Source organism: Callorhinus ursinus, unplaced genomic scaffold (genome assembly GCF_003265705.2).
Source record: "Callorhinus ursinus isolate GAN/ISIS: 27379988/994484 unplaced genomic scaffold, GSC_fseal_2.0 scaffold20, whole genome shotgun sequence".
NCBI lineage: Eukaryota > Metazoa > Chordata > Mammalia > Carnivora > Otariidae > Callorhinus > Callorhinus ursinus.
This window is the reverse complement of record NW_027397082.1, coordinates 179196-206252: the sequence shown is the minus strand read 5'-3', so window position 1 is coordinate 206252 and position 27057 is coordinate 179196. Positions and strand designations below refer to the sequence as shown.

Sequence of the window (27057 nt, the reverse complement as noted above, 5' to 3'; positions counted from 1 at the left end):
TATTTATTTACTTTTGTAGCGGGAAGGGGATGTGAGGTACACTTGGGAAAGCAAGCTGAAGTCCCCCTGTATTATTAGTCAAGGTTCTCCAGAGAAACAGACTAATTAGGACAAATAGAGATAGAGATAGAAAGATATAGATAGACAGAGAGCCGTAAAGATACAGATATATGAGAAAGGAGATTTATTATATGAATTGTCTCACGTGCCTATGGAGGCCGAGAAGTCCCATGATCTGGTCCCTGCAAGCTGGGGAGCCGGAACGGCTGGTGGTGTATTTCAGTTTGAGTCCAGCAGCACCGACGTCTGAGGGCAGAAGAAGATGGATGTCTCCTCAGCTCAGACAGCCATGAATTCACCTACCTCCGCCTTTTCTATTCAGGCCCTAAAAGGATTGGATGATGCCCACCCACACTGGGGAGGCAGATCTTCTTTACTCAGTCTACCGACTCAACTGTTAATCTCTACCAGAGACACTCTCACAGATACATGCAGAAATAATGTCTTAACCAGTTATCTAAGCATCAGTCAAGCTGCCACATATAATTAGCCATCACATCCCCCTTACACGGGCATCCTTGGTCCTTCTGAAGGAGCCCCTCATCCTTCCCCAGTACCATGTCCACACCATACTGCTCTCCAGCTGTACCAAACTCCCCAAGATCCTAGACCACGATGAGTACTTCCATCCCAGTCACCCTAGATATGTGTGAGGTTCACAGCAATCAAAGTAGTTCTAGAACCTACCCACTGCCCAGGTGAGAGATTCTAAATGTATCATCCATCTTGGTCAGGCAAGCTCGGGAACTGGACTAAACTGAGTAATACAGTCGTGGATATTGGTAGAGCCATTAATGTGTGCCAGACACCTCGCTAAGAGTACATATTTGCTAATATGTGTTATTTCATTTAAGACTCAGGATGAGCTGTAAAGTAGGAATTATTATCAACTACATTTTACAGATGAGGAAATGTTGAGGCTCGGAGAAATAAGGTAAGCTGGTCAGTGTAGATGGACTTCAGAGTCCTAGCTCCTTTCTAGCCTTTCCTGGGGTGGGACCCACAATGTCCATGAGGTTTATGGTGGAAGCTGTGACTTCTGCTTCTCTTCTTCTGGGGGTCAGAGCATGGCAGCCCTCCCAAACGCCTGAGGCATTGGTTCTTGCTGTTGAAGGCAAATATACTCTTCAGATAAACGACCAGATGGGTGAGAGAAACCAGTGGCCTTTAACTCAAGGAGGAGCTTGGCTAGAGTGTGACAGGTGAGTTGCAGGGGTCTGAGGAGGAATTCCCATAGGCTGAGGAGTAAAGTCCAAGAGGGACTCATTCCCAGATCCTCTCCCAGACCTGTCTGGAAGAAAGAGCCTTTTACCTTCTAGAATGTTCCTCTACTTAGCTACCCAGCTGTGGCCCTGGACAAGCACCTTGGCTTCAGAAAATCTTCCTTTTCATGTTTTCGTGCCACATTGGAGCAAGAGACCACATGTTTGGATGATAGCAGGCATTCTGTGCTCCACAACTTTAGGGTTTACCAGCATCCCAGACCTGCTACATGTGGTCAGGATAATTAAAGTATGAACTTACTGGGGTGTGTGATGGGGCTGGAACCTCATCAGACCCCAGAGATCACAGGGGGTGCTGAGGAATTTTAGGAGTCCTATGGAATAGGGGTCCTAAGGCAAGAATACCTGGTCCTGCTCCCTGAAAATCTTGGAGGCAATTATCTCCCCTGATCCCTTTTTTTTTCTTGTCAAGCCTGGAGTTGGGGTTGGTTGCTGACCTGTTCTGAAATCCTGTTCTCACACCGCTGTGAGCATGACTTGTGGACAAGTCTCTCATAGCTCCTCCCTGAAGGATTGCGCTCCAGCCTAGGGACACAAGAATGAGCTCCAGAAGGAGCATCCAGTCACCTGATCTGTATTCTGGGCAGGTCACTGAATCCCGCCCCACCCTGGGTAATTACTGAGACTCATCGTTCCTACCGCTTGGCTGAAGCCCAGTGCATGGGAAGGTCGGGAGGGCCAGCCTTCTGACTCCTTAACCGGAACAGCAACCCTATCAACTGCTGCGAGTTTCATTTTTTACACTAAAAAACAGGGAAGAGCTGTTTTTCACTCTCTGCCACCCAGTTTCTGGAAGGGACGCGACAGAAACAAAGCTGGGTTTGCAGAGTGTTTGGTTCAGGTTTAATTCTTGTTCTATCTTGGTTCTGATTTCTAGTGAGAACAGGGGTCTACTTCTGGAGTTACTTCTTCTGTTGACTTCTGATTCTGACTGTCCATGAAGCAGGCTGGTGGCCTTCATCATTGAACAAATATTTCTGTCCTAGGCACTGAAGATACAGCGATGAACAAAACAGATTAAAAAAACCTACAGGTTTCACTCTGGTGTGACAGGCAGAAAATAAACACAGAAGTAAGATATATAATGTGTAGGAAAGTGATCATTGTTAGGAGAAAAATATAAAGCAAGGAAGGAATGCCTGAAGTGTCCGTGAGGGGAGGTCAAAGATTTCAGAGGTGACACGTGTTCAGTAAATTTCTGTGTGATTTGGGGCCAGTCATGTGACTTGTCTACACTGCTCTACTTTGTGTTGTCAAAAGGGTTAATTCTATGTGGAGGATCCTGCATGTAAGCATATGGAAGGGACTCAATAAATATTTTCGAATGCAATATCAAAGTGCTTTACACACTCAAGGTGTGATGAGGAGGGGGAGAGTGATGTTTTAAAGGTAAATTGCAGATTCTTGAATTCAGATTCCTCCTTTTCTTCCGATGACAAGTAGCCATGGAATATTCCAGCATTCCTCAGTGCTGTCTGTGGGTCCTGAATGTTCTGGGTTTGTTCTCAGACTGTAATTTCAACAAGGGAATATTCCACATACTTCTTCTTTAAAAAAAAAAAACAAAAAAACAAAAACTAAGAGCACTGTTATGTAATAATTTTTCATCCAAAAAAAGGGTGGATGAAAAGGACAGAGAGCAGTATTATTATGGTTATTATTATTATCATCATTATTATTATTTTGGTCACTGCATTTATTGGCTGACCCTGAGCCTTCCATACAGAAGGGTGTTAACAGGTTCTGTTTATACTGCAACCTCAAAGGAGCCCTGGGATTACCTGGCTGTGTGTCTTTGGCCAATTTGAATCACTTTTCTGGCTCTCCTCATTATCTGTACATGTGGCTCTCAATATCAAACAACCTTTGGGGCTTGTTAGACCAAAAACACAAAGGAATAATTTAAAATCACTCAGTCAATAATGTCCTGCCCAGAGTGAATTAGAGGCTCTCTGCTTCAGAGGTCTGATCTCTGGGCTAGGGTTTCCAAATCAAATACATGCTAAATTGGAATTGGAATTTGAATTTCAGGTAAACAGGAGTTTTTGTTGGTTTAAGTATGTCCCAAATATCCCACTTAGAATCTTCTAGGATTCCAGAGCCGGAGACTCCTTCCAGACCCTCTAGTCAGGGAAGGCAAGCTCAAATGTCTAGAGGAATCAGAAAGGTGATATCTGGATTTTTATGTGAAATCTTACTATTCTTATTTATTTTAAAGATTTTATTTATTTATTTGAGAGAGAGAGAGAGAGAGAGAGAGCATGCTCAGGCAAACTCATGGCGGGGGGGGGGCGGGGAGGAAGGGAGAATCTGATTACTGCCCCTCCCCTCCCAGCTGAGAGGGGAGCACTACACAGGGCTCGATTCCAGGACCCTGAGATCATGACCGGAGGAGCTGAAGGCGGATGCTCAACTGACTGAGCCACCCAGTCACCCCGAAATCTTCCTATTTTTAAATGTTAGCCACACCGTTTAAAAAAAACCCTAAACCGACTGTTTGAACCAAAGGAAACAGTGCTCTGGCCAGTTTAGAAACTATCATCAGGCCAAACGCTTTCAACCATTATATGGATGAAGAAATGAAGCCTCAAGAAGATAAGTGTTAGCAAGGCTACACAGCAAGGTTTCCCAAAAGATAACAGAACCATCCTCCTGGAAATGTGGAAAATGAGCAGTCTGAAAGAGCCAGGACAGAAGCATTCCATGGAAGATGTATTCACCTCCAACGGCTTATGCGGACTCTGAGAACATTCTTTAAGTTCAGCACTTGAAATCACTGAGAGTCAAGAAAGGCAAAGTGTCACCCTCTGCCTGAGGTCACACAGGTATGTCTCCACAGGTAAGTGTAGGGCTGTTTTCCACTTCTCCTTTGATTCAGATGAGATCATATCTTTAGGATCCTAATAAAGACAAACTCCAAATCCAATTTTCTGCCTCATAACCAGAATGGAGTCAGGAGGCCAACCTGAGTGCCCAGACTTTGAGCCTAGTTCACAAATAAAGATAAGTAGTCAGGATTCTGCCATGTAACCGGGTCATGGCATTTACCTTGCGTTTTCTGTCTCAGCGGCTGTACAGCCTGTCCTACCACTGGACATTGACTTGTCTCCTCTACATCTTCACATAGGAAGGATGTTCTGAAAGGTGTTGATAAAGATTTTTCTTTTTTGAGAGAGAGAGAATGATAGGGAGCACGAGAGGGAGGAGGGTCAGAGGGAGAAGCAGACTCCCTGCTGAGCAGGGAGCCCGATGCGGGACTTGAACCCGGGACTCCAGGATCATGACCTGAGCTGAAGGCAGTCGCTTAACCAACTGAGCCACCCAGGAGCCCCATTGATAAAGATCCTGAAGGGTGAAGGGTGTGATCTAAAGCTGTCCGTGGGGAAGGGAAAGAAGGACACAGACGGAACAAATATTTATTGAGAGCCTAATGTGTGTCACGCACTGTGGAGGGTGTGGCATATAATTCTTTCCCAGCTCTTTGCATGTCTGAATAATTCTCATTTTTCAGGTTTCAGCTCAAATATCACTTCCTCAGAGAGCCTTCCCTGACCACCTTCTCTAGAGTACCCCTCCACCTCTTTAACTGGTGCCATTTCTCCATTGCATTAAAATCTAAAATTATCTTGCTTGCTTAAGGACTAGCTCTCCTCACAGATTGCAGGCTCCACGAAGGCAGGATGGTGTCTGTCTTGTTCTCAGATGTACACCTAGTGCCTATCACAGGCGCTGGCACATAGCAGGCGCTCAACAAATGTTAAATATTTATGAATGGTCATGAGAATACATATTTATGCTGCATATTTCCTGAAAGAATTTGAATTCATCCTTTTTTAAGATTCTCTAAGCCCCCTGTCCTATCAAGTAGGAGGCTGAGCTAATAGTTCTAGGGAGAAACGGTTATGAGCCAAGAGTTGGTGCGCAGAGCTGTAAAGCGTTTTCCTTCAGGTCACACAGCAGCCTGTGAATTTATGCTTCCTGGACCGATTATAGGACAGCCTGCAAACAAATTATCCGCAAGGGAAGGAAGCCTATTTTTAAAGATCCCTGGGCCGCGGAGCTCTAGGCGAAGACATCAGAGAACCCCGAGTTTCCCCCGCCAACTCCGAGCCAAGCCTCTCCGTCCTCGAAGACTACCAATCCCAGGAGGCACCGCAGCGCAGGGGCCCAGAGGTCCACGCGCAGCCCGCTCCGACGCGCCGAGGCCACCCCCTCTGGAACCAGGAAGACGCCCGAGGCCCGGCCCGCCACGCCGCCGGGACTCGCGCGGGTCCTGCCGGGACTTGTAGTCTCCGCGGGCTGGGAGTGCCGCTCCGGAATCTCGGCCGCCGTCTGGGGGCTGAGCCGGCGCGGGCACGCGTGCGCAGTGTGTGGACGGGCCGTCGTGGGCGCCGCTCCGGCAGTTCGGTGCCTGTGGGAGCCGGGGCCACGGCTGTGCGGGTGCTGCGGGCCGAGGGCCGACGTGAAGTGGGGCGTGAGGAGCGCGGTCGCACCGGGGCGGGGTGGGCGGGGCCGGGCTCCGGGAGCGCTGCTCCGGCTGAGGCGAACAGGGAGGCGACCGCGCGTCCGCCGAGGGGCCGGCGGGCGCTGGTGAGTGAGGGGCGGCGGGCGGCGCAGGGTCCCGGGCTCTCCCGCGGCTCCTCTCCGCGTGTGTCCGCCGCGCGCGGCTGCACCTGGGCGAGGCCGCGGCGCTGGCTCACCTGCGCGCGGGCTCCGGGGCGGCGGGAGGGGGCGGTGTCCTTTTCCCGCGACTCCTTTATTGTTTTCCTGACCTCAGCCCTCGGCGGCGTCCGGCGGGGGAGGGCAGGGAGGCCGGCGGCGGTCGCGGTCGCCGACGAGCGGGTCGGGGGCTCTGCTGGAAAGCACGGTCGCGCGCTGCTCCCGGGCGCCCTGCGCCGGCCAGCTGTCCGGGGATTCCCGGCGGGCGACGCCTGTCGGAGTGGCTAGCCTCCAGGGCTGTGCCCCCGGGGGCTCAGCTGCCTTGGGCATCGTTTTCTAATGGCTTAATGCGCTTTCACTTTAGGACTCGCCGAGTCAGTAATCGACTCCGCCCTGTGCCGTAGAATCATGCTTTATCTTCGCACCTTCATGGTGCAGATGACCAGGGCGAGAGTTGAAAGTGACTTGCCCAAGGTCACGCAGGTAGGACCAGGGCAGCGACCAGAAAGAATCCTGGTCCTTTGGCCTCGAGGCCAGCTGCCAGCCGCAGCGCCTTGGGGAGGTCCTGAGTGGTTTGTGGTTTATTTCAGATACTTTCTATTGACCCTCCTGGATAGATCATCAGAGGGGAAAGTGTTGTCAGAGTGAAAACGGTCTTGTTATTTATAGCGTTTATTGCCGTTGTTGAATTCTAGTCATGCTAAGCCCCGAAGCCGAGCATCTGCCCTGCGCCGGGCACTCGGTTGTTCAGTTTGGGGGCAGATCCAAGAGGAGGTTTAAGGAAGAAATATGCGCGCAGTTTGTGCCATTTTCCTCTCCCTTTTTCACCTTCCAGTCCTGTAATACTTGCTTTCTTATTTTACGATTGATTGTTGTCTGTTTCAGCAGGACTTTCTGAATGAAGGCAATGAAGTCATTGCCTTTGTGAATTAGTTTACTAACTAGAAAGTCTTATTTCCTGTGTGTTTAATGACTGGAACAAGTAGCGCGCTGTGAGGTTTATAACCATTGTCTTTTTATCTTAGAAATACTGATCAGTCTGCTTTATTACCCGCCCCCTCCCCCCGCAAGGACTCGGCTTACATACTTTCTGTGTGAGTTTAATGCCATTGAAACACTTTACAGGGAAATTTGGCTCAGCTTTCTATGAATCGGAGAACTTGCAGAAAATCATTTTGTAAAGCTCCATTTTTCTTCACAATGTGAAGGACTTGAAGAACTGTTATTTCAGAAATAATAAGATTCATTCTGACTAAAATGCCTGTTACTTTTCATATTTCTAATTTTCATATTAATACACTTGTGGCAAAAAAAATATTTCCCCAAATAGAGTTTGTTTAAATAGTCCTCATCTCGACCAAATCTTCCCAAGGAAAATTACATTTTAGAATATTTATATGTTTAAACAAGAATGAGCTTAGCAGAATTTGAGTTAATGGTTAATTTATTTTATAGTGCTATAAACCCTACGGAATATCCATTGATGGGTTTCTCTTGAAGAGAGAGCCATATCAAGGAATATCAAGGGATATAGCTTGAATTGGCTTTTTGTGGTAAGTAGTGGGTAACTTTTGTGACTTGAGAAGAAGTGATTTATATGAATTGAAACTGCTTCATATGGCACTTTATCTTGCTAATTAGTAGTTTTGTGGTTGCTTTGGGGAGGAGGGAAGTAGCAGGTTTGTATCTTTTTATTCTCCAGTTTTAGCAATGTAGCAAAATAGGAAAGAGAGGTGGTGTGTCAATTTGAGTTTGTCATAGACCAGGAGAGACAGTAAAACAGGATAAGTATACAATTGTTAGGAAACTGCTATGAGTTCATAAGCCGGAAGGACCTTTTTAGAAATGTTTAAGGACATTAAAATAGCATTGGGGTTTTTTCTTTAAAAAGCCGCTGTGGGCAGTCCCCCGTATTTGTTGTTAACGTATAGGATGAGACAATATTGAAGACTCCTGGGAAAATATTTAGGAAAGATGGAAACATTTTACATTTTTGTAGAGGCTTTTCCTCTAGAAATGTCTAATGCAGTTTGAAAAGAAAACAAAAAAGACTTAAGCCTCAAAGTTCGTATAGTCTTACTGCGAAACTTACTGTTATGTTGACTGTACGATAATTTGTAACCCTGAGTGAAATCTATGAAATAATTTATTAGCATAATTTAAGTTAGACTTTGATATTGAAATATTGCTGGATGTTAAATTGTTGTTCTTGTTTAAATAATTGTCATTTAAGAATGGAAGAGATCGTTTTCTGAATACAATATAGTAATTATTCAGATGTGACAACAGTTAACACTGTGCTTTTATGAGATCGAAAACTTCAAGTACTATAGTAGTAGTAACTGCCTCAGCTTTGAAGTGAAGTAATATACAAATACTACTTCTCCACATGCTTGAGCATTTTACTTTTGTTAATATTAAATTTTGATTTTACATTTTAAGATGATTTTCATATTTCTGACCTGCAATAATATAATAAAATGGTTTTGGTAGGAAAGAAATACTAAAACTGAGTTTGTTTTGACCGTTAGGTACACAGCATTTAGAAAGGTATTAACATGGTATCGAAAAGAGTTCTTAGGGCAGAAACTTCTGGTGGTTTTAGATGCTTGTCTGTAATGCTTAATTATTTTTAGAAACAAAAATATGGGATGTTTTTATTTAAAAATCAAAATTCCTGTTGATACTGTTATAGCAGTAGGACTCAGTTATGCTTAATGAGTAACATTAAACCATTGAACTCTGAGTAATATTTTTTCCTAGTAGCTGCTGTGTAATAAAGAATATGTGAGCTTGTAATTAATTCCTAGAAAATGTTTAAGCAAACATATTTGCTGTTTATTTTGATAAGACTTTTGATTAGCTGAATTGCTTTGATTCAGGGAAATAGTGTTTTGGGATTTTTTTTTTTTTAAGATTTTATTTATTTGCGAGAGAGAGAGAGCACAAGCAGGGGAAGTGGCAGGCAGAGGGAGAGGGAGAAGCAGGCTTCGCAATGAGCAGGGAGCCGGATGCGGGGCTCAACCCCAGGACCACCTGAAGGCAGACGCCTAACCGACTGAGCCACCCAGGTGCCCCGTGTTTTGGGGATTTTATATCAGAATTTGAATTGGAATGTCTTTTGACTGTAAAAGAAAATCAGTATCATTTGGGATATTTTTTTAGCATTTAAATAAGCCTTAGAGTCTTAAATATTTTTTCCTACATGAGAATCTTATTATTGTCAGTCTGATAGTTTTATTTTTCAAAAAGTTGTGGTTTTATGCTTTTACATAATCTAGCCTCTTATAGTTTAACCATTGAACTCTGTCTTCTGTGTTCAGTTTACCCTCTTCTTGAAGAAAAGACAATCTCAGGCACTTAGAACTAGAAGCAGTCTCAGAGGACTTCTAATGTAGCATCTTATCCAGTACAGTAAATCCCCCATGGGAATTTTCATGTCTGGTGTTTGCTCTCATTACTAAGGGCGGTGATGCTGTTCCATATACCATCAGGTTGTTGAGTAGTCTGAGCTTGGGGAATACAAACAGAAGACAGTTTTATTTTTCACCATTCACTGCTTTCAACTATGTTTTGTGGGGTCTTCCTTTTTCCCCTCTCTCCCCACCTCATCACATCATGGACAGATGATAGCTTTTCCATCATTTATAGCTATTAAAAGCGCCAGTCTGTCTCTTTCAGTTTAAACCTTCAATCTCCAATTTAAAGTTCTCCTCCCCTGCCCCAGTGTCAGGCCACTTATTACTTGAAATACTTGGAGTGGGGAGGAATTGTGGTATGCTCCCAGGATTCCTCTTTCTCTTTCCTCTTCTGGGATCTACTTCGTCAGGGACTTGTAAGAAGAAAAATGGAAAAAGACAAGTCTATCTTACCGGGTGCTGTTAAAGCCCTCTTTTGATTAGCAGTGGCAAACCATTGATGTCCACTGATAGGCGCCCACACTGGAATTTTTGGTGAGCTCTCAGAGACTTCTCACTGCACATAATTCCTGGATGTGAAATTTGCTGTGGGCCTACACGGCCACCTGCTTGTGCCTGACCTGTCAGTCGCACCGCCTGGTTCCTGGGGGTGAGGTGCTTGGGGGATCTTTTCTCTCTACAGCCAGATTTTCTGGTAACAGCAAGACAGCTCAAGTCTAGCTATCTCCTGCAGCTTCCATGTAACCCACTGGAAACTCACTTCCTTATGATGCCAAGTGGTATGCCAGCTGCATAAATCTGCCCCCTTTTTGTGCCCTTACATTTCTTAATTTTTTTTTGTCCCCCCCCCCCCCCTTGCTCAAATAAGTACAGACCAGCCACTCAGTCTGTTTCATGAGTAGGCATTGAACTAAAGACTGGAATGCTGGTCTCTCCTTATAGACACTTCTTGGTAAATGATTCTCTTAGAGGGCTCCTGCCACCGTTTTGGGGTGAATACCTCCTTCCTTCCCAAGTGTTCTCCCTGAAGACTTGGAAGACTTCGAATTTTTTCCCTCTCTTCTGTCAAATGCTTATATCAAATGATGGTAAAGTGTTGATTATGGTGCCAGAGCCCTGAGGGGGGTGTGTGTGAGGGAAGGGGTGTCAGTGCTGGGCTTCCCAAATGTTTGGTCCTTGAGGTCTGTAAATCCTCAACTTTGTGTTAGCAAATTTGGGACAACAAGGCTAGTTGGTTAACATATAATAGTGAAGCCCTGTGGGCCTAATGATGTCTAACTGTGCAGAATTTAATTTTTCCTTTTTTTGGTCTGTGATTTTTGTTTTGTGTTTGTTTTTTTGGCTTACTTCCTGGGTCCTCACTGATGAAGTATTAACTGTGACAATGTTAATTGGTGACTGTTTGTATGATCTAACTATACCTTAGACTGGAGGATACATTTGCGGGAAGGTTTTAATAATATAATTTTATCTATTCTTGCCTCATACTAGCTTTACTAAAAATAGAAATACAAATAGAAATATAGTGTTTGAACCTTTTTCCTTCCATTGGCTAAGCAAACCAGTCAGTTAAATCTGCTAAATGATTTCTTGTCTAACGAGGAAAAAGCAGCTTTCTATCTAGAAACTGAAATATTAATATTCATTGCAAAAACATGGATAGATCTAGAGGGTATAATGCTAAGTGAAATAAGTCAGTCTGGTAAAGACAAATACCGTATGATTTCACTCACATGGAATTGAAGATACAAAACAAATGAACGAAGAAAAAAGAGACAGAAAAAACCCCAGGCTCTTAACTACAGAGAACAAATTGGTGGTTGCTAGAGGGGAGGTGGATGAGGGATGGGTAAAGTAGGCAAAAGGCATCAAGAGTACATTTACTACAGTGAGCACTGAGTAATGTATAGAGCTGTTGAATCACCATATTGTACACCTGTAACTAATATAACACTATGTTAATTATAATTGAATAAAACAGTTGTGGAGGAAGAAAATATTTGTTACAATTATTATGGGCATCTTAATACTACATTCAACAAATAGTTATTGCGTGCCTTCCATGGATCAGGACTGTTTTAAGCATTGAAGAAACAATAGTAAATACAAAAAAAAAAAAAAATCACTGCTCTTGTGGAGCCTACACTCCAGTGTGGAGAAACAGACAAGAAATAGGTAAATACGTAAATGATACTGTTTGTTAGCAGCAAATGCTAAGGAGAATAAAGCAGGAAAGGCAGATAGGAAGTGGCAGTACAGTTCACATTTGCAATTTTAGATAGTGTCAAGTTGGGTGTCGTCGCTCTTTCTCTGAGAAAGTGATATTTGAGTTCAAAGGCCCTGAGTGGGGAGCTTGTCTGACATAGTACAGAGTCCAGTGGCCAGATGAGTGACCAAGGGGGGACTGGGATAGGGTGTGGGGTGTGTAGGTGAGGCCTTTATGTCTTTGTAAAGGCTTTAATTTTTACTTGAATGAGATGAGATCACATTGAAACAATGGTTCTTAACCTTGGCTGAACACTGGAATTATCTGGGGAGATTTAAAAATGTACTAATGTCTAGATCCCATCTTCAGAGTTTCTTTCTTCTTCTTTTTTTTTTAAGTTTTATTTATTTAAGTAATCTGTACATTCAATGTAGGGCTCAAACTTACAACCCTTGAGATCAGCAGTCACATGTGTTTCTGAGTGAGCCAGCCAGGCACCCCCCCCCCCATCTCCAGAGTTTCTGATTTAATTGGTCTGGGGGGGTGGTGTCCAGCCTTGGCATCAGGATTTTTAACAACTGCTAGGTAATTCTAATAAATAGCCAAAGTTGAAGAGTTTTGAGCAGAGTGACATTACCTGGTATTGAAGAGCCTGGGCTCCAGAGCTAGACTCCTCTGGTTTGAATCTGAATGTGCCACTTCCTAAACCTATGACCTTGGACAAGTTATTTTTAAAATTCCCTGTGCTTTGTTTTTTCATCTGTAAATTTGTTACAAGGATTAAATAAACTAATATTTAAATATTTGGAACAGTGCTTGGCCAGTAGTAGTATGTGTTTACTGAATAAACACTTGGATATATGTCTTAATGGGACCACTCTGCTCTGTTGAGAATAAAGTGAAGGGGGCAAGAGCAGAAGCAAGGAACAGTCGTCCAGCTGAGAGGTGATGGTGGCTTGGGCCAGAGTGGCTCCAAATGCGAGTGATGAGAAGTAGTGGGATTCTGGATGTATTTACAAGATGGAGCCAACAGGATTTGCTGAGAAAGAAGATTCATGCAAGTCTGACTCTTAAGATATTTTGCCTGACAGCTGGAAGAAGGGAGTGGTTATTTACTGAGAGGAGGAGGACTGAGACAGCAGGTTTCTAAGGGGAATATCTGATGCTGTTTTTTGAGTTTGAGATGTCTTCTGGATTAAGTAAGTAGATATGTAGATAGTTGTGTACATGAGTCTGCAGTTCAGCTGGATGTCCAGAGCTGGAGAGAGCTGTTGGAAACCATCTGTATGTAGACCTGTGTAGATAAGTGAGCTCACCAAGGAACTGCGTGTATACAGAGAAGAGGTCCATGGGCCACGTCCTGGGACACTAATAACGTTCAGAGGTCTGGGAGATGAAGTGTTTCTTAGAGTTTCTGGTGTGATCTAGAATGAAAAACAGTTGTAATTCTTTCCTTCTTTCTTTTTCTTTTTTTTTTTTTTAGAAAAACAGCTTTATTAAGATATAATTTGCTGATTTAAGGTGTACAATTGAGTGGTTTTTAGTATATTCACAGAATTGTGCAACTGTTACCACAATCAATTTTAGAATATTTTTATTACCCTAAAATGAAGTCTGCCCTCTCCCATCCCTAGGCAACTCCTTATTCCCTTCACCCCTTCTGTCCCTAGGCAAGTGTTAATCTACTTCTGTCTTTACGGATTTGCCCATATGGAGTTCATATCATTGGAATCATATAATATGTGATCTGTTTAGGAAGAGGTAGTATTCGTTAGTACCTAGCATCTAGAGTCATTAGATAATTAAGCATTTGGTAAAGGTGGGGGCTATAAGATCTCTCATTGTAAAGACACATTTTCCTCTTTGATATTAATAAGAAAATTGTGGGGTAGATATTTTGAGACTGTGAATATTCTGTTCTCTAACAACCTGTTATATATTGGTTTTAGTGTTCATTGAAGATCCTTACTTAAATCAGTGATAAGGTTGCAAAAGTGATGATTTTCTGTTACTATCATACTTTCAAAGAATGAGTTCATAATATCTCTAATTCAGATGTATTATGTAGAGTTTTGCCTTTTTTATTTATACATCTTTTCTGTTACCATGAAAATCTTGGTTCCTAATAACAAATAAATGTTGTATTACTTTATATTATATATGTTACATGGTATCACATTTTATATTCTATATTGTATATTCTATATATTAGTGTTACGGCAAGATAATCACAGCATTAATATGTTTACATTATCCTATAGTGCACATCAAATACTATCATATATATAAAGTATTTTCAGAATTATAATACCAAGTGAGGTTACTGGGTTATGGGATAAATGTATATGTGATTTTGTTAAATAGTGCCGTATTCACCTCAGTAGGGTTGCACCATTTTGCATTTTCATGAGCAGCGTAAAAGAGTCCCTGTTATCTAATAGCATCACCAATATAGAGTATTGGCAAGCTTTTGACTTTTTGCCAGTGAGATAGGTGAGACATGGTATCTCTCTGTAACGCAGCTTTTTTTCTGTTGTGAAGGGTTGTGAACGTCCACAAAAGCAGACAGAATTATATAACCATAGTACCCATCATGTAGCTCCAGCAACTGTCACTCCAGGCCATGCCTTCTTCATTCCCTCCCCCTAGATTATGCAGGTAATATTTTATGTCTGTATCAGTAAATACCTCTAACTGATAAGGATTCATTTTCTTGATGACATAACCACAATAACATTATCACACTGAAAATAAAGATCCATTTCCTTAATACCATTAGGCAGTATCCTAATATCTAGTTTTCTTAAATATGTTAGTGTTTTTTTAATTTAATTTATTTTAAAGATTTTATTTGAGAGAGAGTCGAGAAAGCACAAGCAGGGATGGGGAGCAACAGAGAGAGGAAAAGGGAGAAGCAGACTCCCCACAGAGCAGGGAGCCCGATGGGGGGGGCGGGGCTTGATCCCAGGACCCTGAGATCATGACCTGAGCCGAAGACAGATGCTCAACTGACTGAGCCACCCAAGTGCCCCTGTCAGGGTTTTTTTTTAAAAACAGGATTTATATAAGGTCCACATGTTGTGATTGTGTTTAAGTCTTTTATTATTTATTTTTTAAAGATTTATTTGAGAGAGAGAGAGAGCAAGTGCACCTGGGAGCAGGGAAAGGGGCAGAGGGAGAGAATTTCAGGCACACTCCCCCCCCCCCCCCCCCCCCCCCCCCCGAGGCTGACGTGGGGCTGGATATCAGGACCCTGAGATCACAACCTGAGCCAAAACCAAGAGTCGGTCACTCAACCGACTGAGTCATTCCAGGTGCCTCTTAGTTTTTTAATTTATAGGTTCTTCCTCCTGTTCCTTTCCCCCTGCTCCCTTGGAATTTATTTTTGAAGAAATCATGTTACTTGTCCTGAGAAATTTCTTATAGTTTGGATTTTGCTGTTTGAATCCCTGTGGTGTGGTTTAACATGTTTTCCCCCTGTTTTCTGTTTCCTATCAGTTGGTAGTTAGATCTAGAGGTTTGGTCAAATTCAAGCATTTTTTTTCAGAAGTGTTTCATGGATGCTGTCATGTTCTTAGGCACATGAAGTCTGGTTCTTTTTTATGGTGTCAGTGGCAATGCCTACTGTATCTCTTATTTTGAGATTTTTCTTATTATGAATGAAGTTGAGCATCTTTTTATATGTTTAAGGGCCATTTTTATATCTTTTTCTGCAGAATATCTGTTCATGCGTTTTCCCCATTTTTCTCTTGAACTTTCGATAATATTTCCCTTTTTTTTGCAAGCTCTTTAAATGTTATCATATTATAAGTTGTAAATATTTTCTACTGGTTTTGACTGCTTATCAGGTTTTTGCCATGCAAAAGCTTTTTAAAAAAAGTTCTGCATGGTCAATTTTATCAATGAATTTTTTATTGCTGCTGGATATTTTTTATTAACTTTTTAGAACTTTAAGTTACATACAATAAACTGTATCCATTTAAAGTTTACAGTTTGATGAGTTTTGACTATATTGTGGCATGTGGCTGTAGTTCCTTCACACAGTAGAATGGTATTTCATTGTATAGACAGATTACACTTTATTTATCCCTTTGTGTGTTGATGGACATTTGGGTTGTTTCTAGTTTGAGGCTATTAGAAATAAAACTATAAATATTTGTGAATTAGTCTTTGCATAAATATATGTTTTCATTTCGCTTGCATTAATACCTAGGATTGGAATGGGTGGGTCAGAGATTAGGTGTATTATTTTGGTTTTATTGCCAGAACTTTTCCCAGAGTGGTTGTATCATTTTACGTTCCCATCAACCGTACAGAAATTCTGGATGCACCACATCTTTGACAACATATCATATTGTCATTTTGCTTAATTTTAGCCATCTGGTGAGTGTGTATGGTATCTTTTTAAATTCAGGATTGTTGATGTATAATTTACATACAGTAAATTTTACTCATTTTAGGGCACAGTTCTGTAAGTTTTGACGTGCATATAATTGTGTAAGCTCCACCACAATCGAGATACACAACAGTTACACATCAAAAAACATTGTAGTCCTTTTCCTTATCCCAAGCCCTAGCAATTCCTTTTTTTTTTAAAGGTTTATTTATTAGAGAGAGAGTAGGGGGGAGGGGCAAAGGGAGAGAATTTCCAGCATACTCCCCACTGAGTGTGGAGGGAGCCCTGTGTGGGGCTCGATCTCACAACCCTGAGATTATGACCTGAGCCTAAACCAAGAGTTGGACATTTAACCGACTGAGCCACCCAGGTGCCCCTCAAGCCCTAGCAATTCTGATGGTTTTTTTTAAATCACTGTAGTTTGTTTTGTTTTGTTTTTTAACTGGCATGTAGTAAAGTTTACTCTGTGGTATACAGGCCTGAGTTTTGATGAATTCATTACGTAGTGGTGTATCCCACCACAATTAAGATGCAAAAGAGTTCATCACTACAAATATTACCCTTCAAAGCCAACCTCTGTCTTCACCTACTAATTTGTTCTCTGTCCCAATAGCCTTTTTGGTCTGGCTTTTTTCACTTAGCCAAATAGATTTGAGATTCATCCATGTTGTATGTATCAGTGGTTTGTTGCTTTATATTGCTAAGTAGTATTCCATTGTATTGGTTATACCACAGTTTATTCATTTATTGGTCAAAGGACATTTGGGTTGTTTCTGCTTTTTGCCAGTTAAAATAATGTTGCTGTAGACATGTACAGATTTTTGTGCAAACACATCTTTCAGTTCACAGTAGAATTGTTGGGTCATATTGTAATGGTATGTTTAACTTTATGAGAAACTGAAAACTGTTCTTCCAAGTTGCTGTACCATTTTGCATCCTACCAGCAGTGTATGAGAGGGAATTCACTTGTTTCACATTCTTGTCAGCATTTGATATTGTCAGGTTTTGTTGTTTTTTGGGTTGTTTTTGTTTTAGCCATTCTATTAGGTATGTTGTGGTATCTCATGGTTTTTATTTGCAATACTTTTCTGACTAATGATCATGAATGTCTTTTCATGTGCTCGTTTACTATTTGTATCTTCACTGACTTGTCTCTTCAGATTTTTTGGCCATTTTCCTGTTTGGTTGCCTCTCTTATTATTGAATTGTAATAATTTCTTGCCTGTTCTTGGGTATCAGTTATTTGATAGACATATATGTACTGAATATTTTTCTCATTCTGTGGCTTGTCTTTGGATTTCTTAACAGTGTCCTTCCAAAGAGCAGTTTTTAATTTTTTTAAGTCCAATATAACAACTACTATATGGCTCATGCTCTTTGTGTCTTAATTAAGAAATCTTTGTGTACTCCCAAGGTCATGAGCACTTTCTCCAATTTTTTTTAAGAAGCTTTATTTTTTTCTTTAAATTTTTTATTGTTATGTTAATCATCATACATTACATCATTAATTTTTGATGTAGTGTTCCATGATTCATTGTGCATAATACACAGTGCTCCATGCAGAACGTGCCCTCTTTAATACCCATCACCAGGCTAACCCATCCCCCCCAGTTGCTCATAATATATTCTTATAATTGTTTGTATGTCTTTGGTGTTGGTTGTGATCTCTCCTTTTTCATTCGTGGTTTTGTTGATTTGGGTCTTTTCTCTTTTCTTGATAAGTCTGGCCAGGGGTTTATCAATCTTGTTAATTCTTTCAAAGAACCAGCTCCTAGTTTCGTTGCTCTGTTCTACTGTTCTTTTGGTTTCTATTTCATTGATTTCTGCTCTGATCTTTATTATTTCTCTTCCCCTGCTGGGTTTAGGCTTTATTTGCTGTTTTTTTCTCTAGCTCCTTTAGGTGTAGGGTTAGGTTGTGTTTTTGAGACTTCCTTGTTTCTTGAGAAAGGCTTGTAATGCTATATACTTTCCTCTCAGGACTGCCTTTGCTGCATCCCAAAGATTTTGAACAGTTGTGTTTTCATTTTCATTGGTTTCCATGAATTTTTTAAATTCTTCTTTAATTTCCTGGTTGACCCATTCATTCTTTAGTAGGATGCTCTTGAGCCTCCATGTATTTGAGTTCTTTCCGACTTTCCTCTTGTGATTGAGTTCCAGTTTCAAAGCATTGTGGTCTGAAAATATGTAGGGAATAATTCCAGTCTTTTGGTACCGGTTGAGACCTGATTTGTGACCTAGGATGTGATCAATTCTGGAGAATGTTCCATGGGCACTAGAGAAGAATGTGTATTCCATTGCTTTGGGGTGGAATGTTCTGAATATGTCTGTGAAGTCCATTTGGTCCAGTGTGTCATTTAAAGTCTTTATTTCCTTGTTGATCTTTTGCTTAGATGATCTGTCCATTTCAGTGAGGGGGGTGTTAAAGTCCCCCACTATTATTGTATTGTCTGTGTTTCTTTGCTTTTGTTATTAATTGCCTTATATAATTGGCTGCTCCCATCTTAGGGGCATAGATATTTACAATTGTTAGATCTTCTTGTTGGCTAGACCCGTTAAGTAGGATATAGTGTCCCTCCTCATCTCTTATTACAGTCTTTAGTTTAAAATCTAATTTGTCTGTTATAAGGATAGCCACCCCAGCTTTCTTTTGGTGTCCATTAGCGTGGTAAATGGTTTTCCACCCCCTCACTTTCAATCTGGGGGTGTCTTTGGGTCTAAAATGAGTCTCTTGCAGACAGCATATTGATGGGTCTTGTTTTTTAATCCAATCTGATAGCCTGTGTCTTTTGATTGGGGCATTGAGCCCATTTACATTCAGGGTAACTATTGAACGATAGGAATTTAGTGCCATTGTATTGCCTGTAAGGTGACTGTTCCTGTATAGTCTGTGTTCCTTTCTGGTCTGTGCTGCTTTTAGGCTCTCTCTTTGCTTAGAGGACCCCTTTCAATATTTCTTGTAGGGCTGGTTTCATGTTTGCAAATTCCTTTAGTTTCTGTTTGTCCTGGAAGATTTTTATCTCTCCTTCTATTTTCAGTGACAGCTTATTAGCTGGGTATAGTATTCTTGGCTGCATATTTTTCTCGTTTAGTGCTCTGAATATATCATGCCAGTCTTTTCTGGCCTGCCAGGTCTCTGTGGAGAGGTCTGTTGCCATTCTAATGTTTCTACCATTATAGGTGACATATCTCTTCTCCCGAGCTGCTTTCAGGATTTTCTCTTTGTCTCTGAGACTCGTAAGTTTTACTATTAGATGTCGGGGTGTTGACCTATTTTTATTGATTTTGAGAGGGGTTCTCTGTGCCTCCTGGATTTTGATGCCTGTTTCCTTCCCCACATTAGGGAAGTTCCCTGCTGTAATTTGCTCCAATATACCTTCTGCCCCCCTCTCTCTTTCTTCTTCTTCTGGGATCCCAGTTATTCTAATGTTTCATCTTATCGTATCGCTTATCTCTCAAATTCTGCCCTTGTGATCCAGTAGTTGTGTATCTCTTTTTTTTCTCAGCTTCTTTATTTTCCATCATTTGGTCTTCTATATCGCTGATTCTCTCTTCTGCCTCATTTATCCTAGCAGTTAGTGCCCCCATTTTTTATTGCACCTCATTAATACCCTTTTTGATTTCAACTTGGTTAGATTTTAATTTTTATTTCTCCAGAAAGGGTGTCTCTAATAACTTCCATGCTTTTTTTAAGCCCAGCTAGTATCTTTAAAGTCATGATTCTGAACTCTAGGTCCGACATCGTACTAATGTCCGTATTGAGTAGGTCCCTGGCAGACGGTACTACCTCTTGTTCTTTTTGCTGAGGTGATTTGTTTCGTCTTGTCATTTTGTCCAGAGGAGAAGAGATGAATGAGAGAACAGAATGCTAACAGATTAACAACGTCCCCAGAAAATATACTCTAATCAAATCAGAAAAGACCTGAAACCAGGTAAAAGAAAGGGAAAGAAAGAAAAAAGAAAGAAAAAAAGAAAAAGATAAAAACAAAAACAGAACAGAACAAAAAAAACCAATATGATCAAATATGATCAGGCTTGTGCATAGATCAGTGCCACACAGTAGATTTTGGGTGTATTTTGGTCTGTTAGAAGAAAGTGCCTCCTAAAATTTTAAAGAAAGAAAGACTTATATATGTACAAAATAAGGGTTGATACAATGAAGGGATGGAATATGACTGTAAAGATGAAAATTATAAAAAATTTTAAAAAAGGAATTGACGTTTGAAAAAAGAAGAGGATTAAAATAAAGCAAAGAAAAAAAGGGAGAGAATGTGATCAGGCAGGAGACTAGAACAAAGCCATACACTAGAGATTTAGGGTATATTTTGATATGTTAGAAGAAACTGTATCTCAAAATTTTAAAGAGAGAACCAGGCATATATATATGCCCAAAATAAGGGTAACTACTATGAAGGGATAGAATATGACTCTAAAAATGAAAAATAAAAATGTTTTTTTTAAAAAGGATTGATAAGATGTTGGTTGAAAAAGGGAAAAAATTAGAAAAAAAACAGTTAAAAAAATTAACTTTGAAAGACTAATGAATCATGGTAAAAAAGCCATGAATTCTAGCTGGAGTTCTCCCGTTCTCATTGATTGGTAAACGTGGTCTTGGCTGGCTGTTCGTGCTGATCTTCTGGGGGAGGGGCCTGTTGCCGTGGTTCCCAAATGTCTTTGCTGGAATTGCCCCACCCTTGCCAGGTCAGGGCTAAGCAATCGGCTCGGGTTTCTCTCTGGAGCTTTTGTTTCCTGCAAGCTTTCCCTATAGCATTGGAGGAGGACGAGAGTGAAAATGGCAGCCTCCCAATCTCCACCCGGAGGAGCCGAGAACTTGGGGCCCCGCTCCTCAGTGCGCCCCCAGAGAAAAGCAGTCAGTCACTCCCGTGTCCCTGGTCTCTGGCCGCACTCCGTGCTTACCCGGCCTGTGACCGAGCGTTTCTGTCTCTGGCACCCGACCCTGTGTGGTCTCCAAACCCAGCAGATCCCTGCGGTGCGCTCCCGCGCCGCTCCTCCCGGGGGAGGAAGGTGAGTCTCCCCGGCTCTGCCGCTTGTTGGGTCCCTGCTGGAGGAGTAGTGGCGTGACTGTCACCGATCACAGTTTATGGCCACCCCGAGCTGAGGGCCCGCGCCTCGGCTCCGTCTCTGCAGCCGGCTTCCCCACTCCGATCCCTGGGAGCTCTGCCACACTCAGGCACCCCCGGTCTTTCTGTGACCCCGAGGGTCCTGAGACCACACTGTCCCGCGAGGGTCCCACCCCCCGCTTAGCCACTGCAGCGACGTCCCTCAGCGGAGCCGACTTCTAAAAGGTCCGATTTTGTGCTCCGCGGCTCTAGCACTTGCCAGAAGCGGCCGAGGGAGGCCCCCTCGCCCGCCGTCTATTCTCCCGAAGATCGCCTCGGATTCACTTCTCCGCACGTCCTGCCTTCCAGTAAGTGGTCGCTTCTCTGTTCAGAGAGTTGTTGCTACTCTCCTCTTCGATCTCCTGTTGAGTTCGTAGGTGTTCAGAATGGTTTGATCCCTATTCAGCTGAATTCCTGAGACCAGACGAAATCCAGGTCTCCTACTCCTCTGCCATCTTGCTCCGCCCTAAGAAGCTTTATTGTAACTTTTACATTAGGTCTGTGATTAATTTTGTTACATTTTTTCCCCCACATAAATACCTAATTGTTCTAGCACCATTTGTTGACTATCCTTTCCCTATGGAATTGCCTTGGCATCTTTGTTGAAAATCAATTGACAAATATGTAAGAATCTGTTCCTGGATGCTTCTGTGTTCCACTGATTATTGTATCTTTTTTTTTTTTTTTAAATCCTACACTGTATTTATTGCTGTAGCTTTTTTGTAAGTCTTAAATAGTGTAAGTCATCCTACTCTATTCTTTTGGGAAGTAGATGTGACTTTTCTTTCTTTCTTTTTTTAAATTTTATTTATTTATTTGACACAGAGAGAGAGAGCACAAATACGGGAAGCAGCAGCAGAGGGAGAGGGAGAAGCAGGCTCCCCGCTCAGCAGGGAGCCTGGTGTGGGGCTCGATCCCAGGACACTGGGATCATGACCTGGGCCTAAGGCAGCTACTTAGCGACTGGGCTACCTAGGCACCCCATTGATTTGGCTTTTCTAGGTCATGTGCATTTCAATATTTATTATAAAATACATACCATATTCTCAATTTTTATAAAATATTCTGCCAGACTTTTTATTGGGATTATTATATCAGTACTTTATTTTTTTCTGTATCTGCATAATATTCCATTGTGTTGGATAGATCATATGTTTAACTGTTCACCTGTTGACGAACATATGGGTTGTTTCCACTTCTTGGCTATTGTGAATAGTGCTGCTGTTAATATTTATGAGTATTTGTTTTCACTTCTTTTGGGTGTATATCTAGGACTGGAAATGCTGAGTTGTATGGTAATTTGTTCGGCTTTAGAAGAACTACTGAACTGTTTTACGTAGCTCTTGTACCGTTTTTTCTTTTTCTTTCTTTTTTTTTTTAAAGATTTTATTTATTTATTTGAGAGAGAGAATGAGAGATAGAAACCATGAGAGGGAAGAGGGTCAGAGGGAGAAGCAGACTCCCCGCTGAGCAGGGAGCCCGATGCGGGACTCGATCCCGGGACTCCAGGATCATGACCTGAGCCGAAGGCAGTCGCTTAACCAACTGAGCCACCCAGGCGCCCGCTCTTGTACCGTTTTACAATGGGAGGGGGTTCAGGTTTTCCACATCTTTGCTAACACTTGTTATTTTCCTTTCTTTTAATTATCACCATCCTAGTGGGTATAAAGTGGTATCTCACTGTGGTTTTGGTTTACATTTTCCCTAATTACCAATGATACTGAGCATCTTTTTGGGTTCTCTTTGGCCATTTGTGTATCTTCTTTGGGCAAAATGACTTTTCAAGTCCTTGCCTATTTTTTATTTGGATTGTTATTGAATTGTAAGAGCTATTTTTATATTCTGGATATTAGACCCTTGTCAGATTCGTAATTTGTGAATATTTACTCCCATTCTGTAGGTTCTCTCTTCATTTTCTTGATGTTCTTTGATGCAAAAAAGCTTTTAGTTTTGGGGCACCCTGGGTGGTGCAGTTGGTTAAGCATCTGACTGTTGGTTTCAGCTCGTGTTGTGATCTTGGGGTCCTGAGATTGAGCCCAACATTAGGCTCCAGCTCAGTGCAGAGTCTGCTTAAGTTTCTCTCTCCCCTTCCGTACCCTGCTTTGTACACTCTCTGTCTCTTAAAAAAAAAAAAAAAAAAAAACTTTTAGTTTTTATGAAGTCCAATTTAGCCTATTTTTTTGTTCATATTTTTATTGTCATATCTAACAATCCATTGCCAAATCCAAGGTCATGAATATCAGCCTCCATGTTTTCTTAAAGTATTATGGCTCTAGCTATCTTATATTCAGATTGTTAATCCATTTTGAGTTAATTTTCATATATAGTGTGAAGAAGGGTTCAGTTTCATTCTTTAGCATGTGGATATCCAGTTGTCCCAGCACCATAATTTGAAGAGGCCAAGTCTTCCCCATTGCATGATGTTTGGTACCTTTGTTGAAAATCAGTTGGCCATAGATGTATGGGTTTGTCTGGGGTCTCAGTATTATTCCTTTGGTGTGTGTCTATCCTCATGTCACCACTCAAGTGGGTAGTTTTTATTGTGGGATACAGGTATACCTGGAAGATATTGTGGGTTAGATTCCAGACTACCACAGTAAAGCAAGTATCACAATAAAGGAAGTCAAATGAATTTTTTGGTTTTTCAGTGCATATAAAAGTTACGTTCAAACTATACTGTAGTCAGTATTACATCTAAAGAAAAGAATGTACCTATCTTTTTTTTTAAAGATTTTATTAATTAATTAGTTAATTTATTTGACAGAGAGTGAGAGAGAGACAGTGAGAAAGGGAACACAAGCAGGAGGAGTGGGAGAGGGAGAAGCAGGCTTCCCGCTGAGCAGGGAGCCCAATGTGGAGCTCCATCCCAGGACCCTGGGACCATGACCTGAGCCAAAGGCAGACGCTTAACGACTGAGCCACCCAGGCGCCCCCAATGTACATATCTTAATTTAAAAACCCTTTCTTGCTAAGAAAATGCTAACCATCATTTGAGCTTTTAGCAAGTCATAGTCACTGATCACAGATCACCGTGACAAATATAATAATAATGAAAAGATTTGAAGTATTGTGAGACTTACCCCGACATGCCACACAGAGACACCAAGTGAACAGATGCTGTTGGAAAAATGGTGCCAGTAGACTTGGCTCCACGTAAGGTTTGCCACAAACCTTCAGTTTGTAAAAAACCACAGTATCTGTGAAGTGCAATAAAAGGAGATATGCCTATACATTATTATGGTATATTAATTTTTCAAGTTTTGATTACACTTAAGAAATTTTTAAAATGTTGGGTAAGTTCATTAAAGAAATTATCTCCTCTAAGTGCCAGATTTATAATAACACACATACATGACCTTAGTGGATAATTTTGTTTAAAAATTTTTGGCGTGTCTGATTTCTCTGGATGCATATAGAATAGTGATTTAAATATGCAGTATATCAGGATGTGTTCTAATTGAATTTCCACTGTGGGTGAAACAACCTTGAACCTTTAAATGAAGAAGTAGTTAATATATATATATTAACATATATAAATTCAGCCTGCCAAAAGATGTTGGAATAGGAACAGTCCGCAGATTTGCATCCATCAGGAAGGAGTCACATATCTACAGTTTCTAGAGAAAAAAATGGCTGGGAACTGCTTTTTACTCAAGTCATGGTTTTTAACTTTAATCAGTACAACAAAAATTTTAGCACTTTAAGAATCAGAATATGATATGCTTTTGAAGTCTCTTTTAATCTATAACTTCTCCCTTCCTCTTTTTTCCCCCATAATTATTTACTGAAGAAACTGGGCTGTTTGTCCTGCTGTTTCCCACAGTCTGGCTTTGGCTGATTGAACCCCTGTGGTGCAGTTTACTGTGTTCCTCTGCGTTCCTTATCGTCTGTAAAGTGGTGGTTTGACATAGGGAGATCTAGAGACTGGATCCGATTCAGATAAAAACTTTTTTGTTACATGCTTGCTTCATAGGTGATGTTTGTGTCTTCATCAGGAGGCACATAATACCTGCTTATCTCTCTTTCATGATGTTAATTAATTTTACTTTGATTCATTTTAGTTTTTGCGATTCGAAGAGTTTTAGAGAGAGAGTGTGGTGTAGATGTTAAGATACAAGGTCTAGAGCCCAAGAATCTGGGTTCATGTTTTGATTTATTTACTAGTTCTCTAATCTTAGAGAATCACTTTCCCTTATGAGCCTTAAGTCTCTTATCTGTGAAATGGGGATGGTGATTCCTATTCATGGCGGTCGTTTTGAGGGTTCAGTGAGAAAATGTGTGGAAAAGAACCTTGCACAGAGCCTAGCATATAGTTAGTGGCCAGTAAGTGTTAGCTACTGTTGTTCTGTGAATTTAAAAATATTCTGGAATAATCTGAAAGGTAGATTGTCTCAATTTATAAGTGAGGAAATTAAAGTTTGGATAGCTAATTTTTTGGCTCATCTGGGTGTGTTTAGGGAAAAAAGGAGGTCAGTTATTCAGCTGAGGTGAATGGCTCTCCTTTGTTCCAATCAGTGTGTATAGTTGTATTTAGTAACCACTCATAATCTTAATTTCAAAAATGGTTTTGCCCATGCTTTGTATGTATTCACATGTACATCACCACTTCATGTTGGGAAGTAGGCTCTTTGTTAAACAAATTGTATATGGCACATTTTATGTTTGAAGTCCACTGAGAAATACTTACTGTCAAATGTTTTTATTTTACAGTGTAATGTTCAGGCTTAGAAATGCCTTATGTGGATCGTCAGAATCGCATTTGTGGTTTTCTAGACATTGAGGAAAATGAAAACAGTGGGAAATTTCTTCGAAGGTACTTCATATTGGATACCAGAGAAGATAGTTTTGTATGGTACATGGATAATCCACAGGTTTGTAAAATCCAGCTGGTTAACCTTTTTTCAAAAGCACACAAGAATTTTAATTATTAAAATATTTAACATACTATATGGCTGTTAGGATTTGTTTTCCCAAAAAGTCTATGTTTAGATTTAATTCTACTGGCTGCATTCTTCCTGTCCTGCATGCTCAACTCCTGCTGTCTTACTTGAATTTCAGAAGATGAAACTAAGTTTATTCAATAAAAATTTGTGCATGTGTATATGTCCGTTCCCCCACCCCCACCCCCCAGGGGGAGAGAAATGCTGTCTCTGGTAAAAAATTCTGAAATCATTTAAATTTAAGATACTGTCTCTAGGATAGAGCTTGCTGTTTTTTTTTTTTTTTAAGATTTTATTTATTTATTAGAGAGAGAGAGAGAGAGAGCATGAGAGGGGGGAGGGTCAGAGGGAGAAGCAGACTCCCTGCCGAGCAGGGAGCCCGATGTGGGACTCGAGTCCGGGACTCCAGGATCATGACCTGAGCCGAAGGCAGTCGCTTAACCAACTGAGCCACCCAGGCGCCTGAGCTTGCTGTCTTTTGGTAAAGAAACTACTGAGCTAGTTGCCACGCTTGCACACACATGTAGTCCTTTCATCTTGTAGCAGCAGATTTGAGTGTCAGCTGTGTGATGCCATTCACGAATTGAAATGCACTTTGATTTTATTGTTGCCTTTCAAATCATTGGGGAAATGTCATAAATTAAAAATCAGAATCCCTGTTTTAAGATCTATGAAAAACCTTGGATTAGAGATCATTTGTCGAGTAGTTTTAAGTTTTCTCTCCCGGTGAATCTCTTCATTCACATTGGGATGGATGTTGCAAAGATGAGTCCCTACAAATGTCTAAGCTGATCCTGTCTAGTGGGTGAGGAACTTAGAGTCAAGGGAGGAGTGGGGACTGGTGGGAGGTTCATTCTGTTTCATGGAGAAGGAACTAGATCCCCTGACAACCGGTCTAGTATTCTTTACCACCCTGTACTTATTTCAGGTTAGACAAAATATTTATGTACTAATGCATTTATATTTGTTTATATGGA

The 27057-nt window shown here is 41.3% G+C and overlaps 1 protein-coding gene across 7 annotated transcripts in view; it reads left to right on the top strand.

Moving 5' to 3' along the window:
• Positions 1-5726: 5726 nt before the first annotated feature.
• The window catches only part of PLEKHA1 (pleckstrin homology domain containing A1), a 59689-nt gene continuing 38358 nt past the window's right edge, over positions 5727-27057 (top strand). For 5 of the 7 annotated variants that reach the window (XM_073904067.1, XM_073904066.1, XM_025880325.2 and 2 more), the window contains exons 1-2: positions 5776-5933; positions 25851-26011. In XM_073904067.1, the coding sequence (XP_073760168.1) occupies positions 25871-26011 (141 nt within the window). In that variant the 5' untranslated portion in view covers positions 5776-5933; positions 25851-25870. Of the gene's footprint in view, positions 5751-5775; positions 5934-7457; positions 7556-25850; positions 26012-27057 lie in introns of those variants that run through there. The other 2 variants (XM_073904064.1, XM_073904065.1) reach the window with 2 other exon arrangements.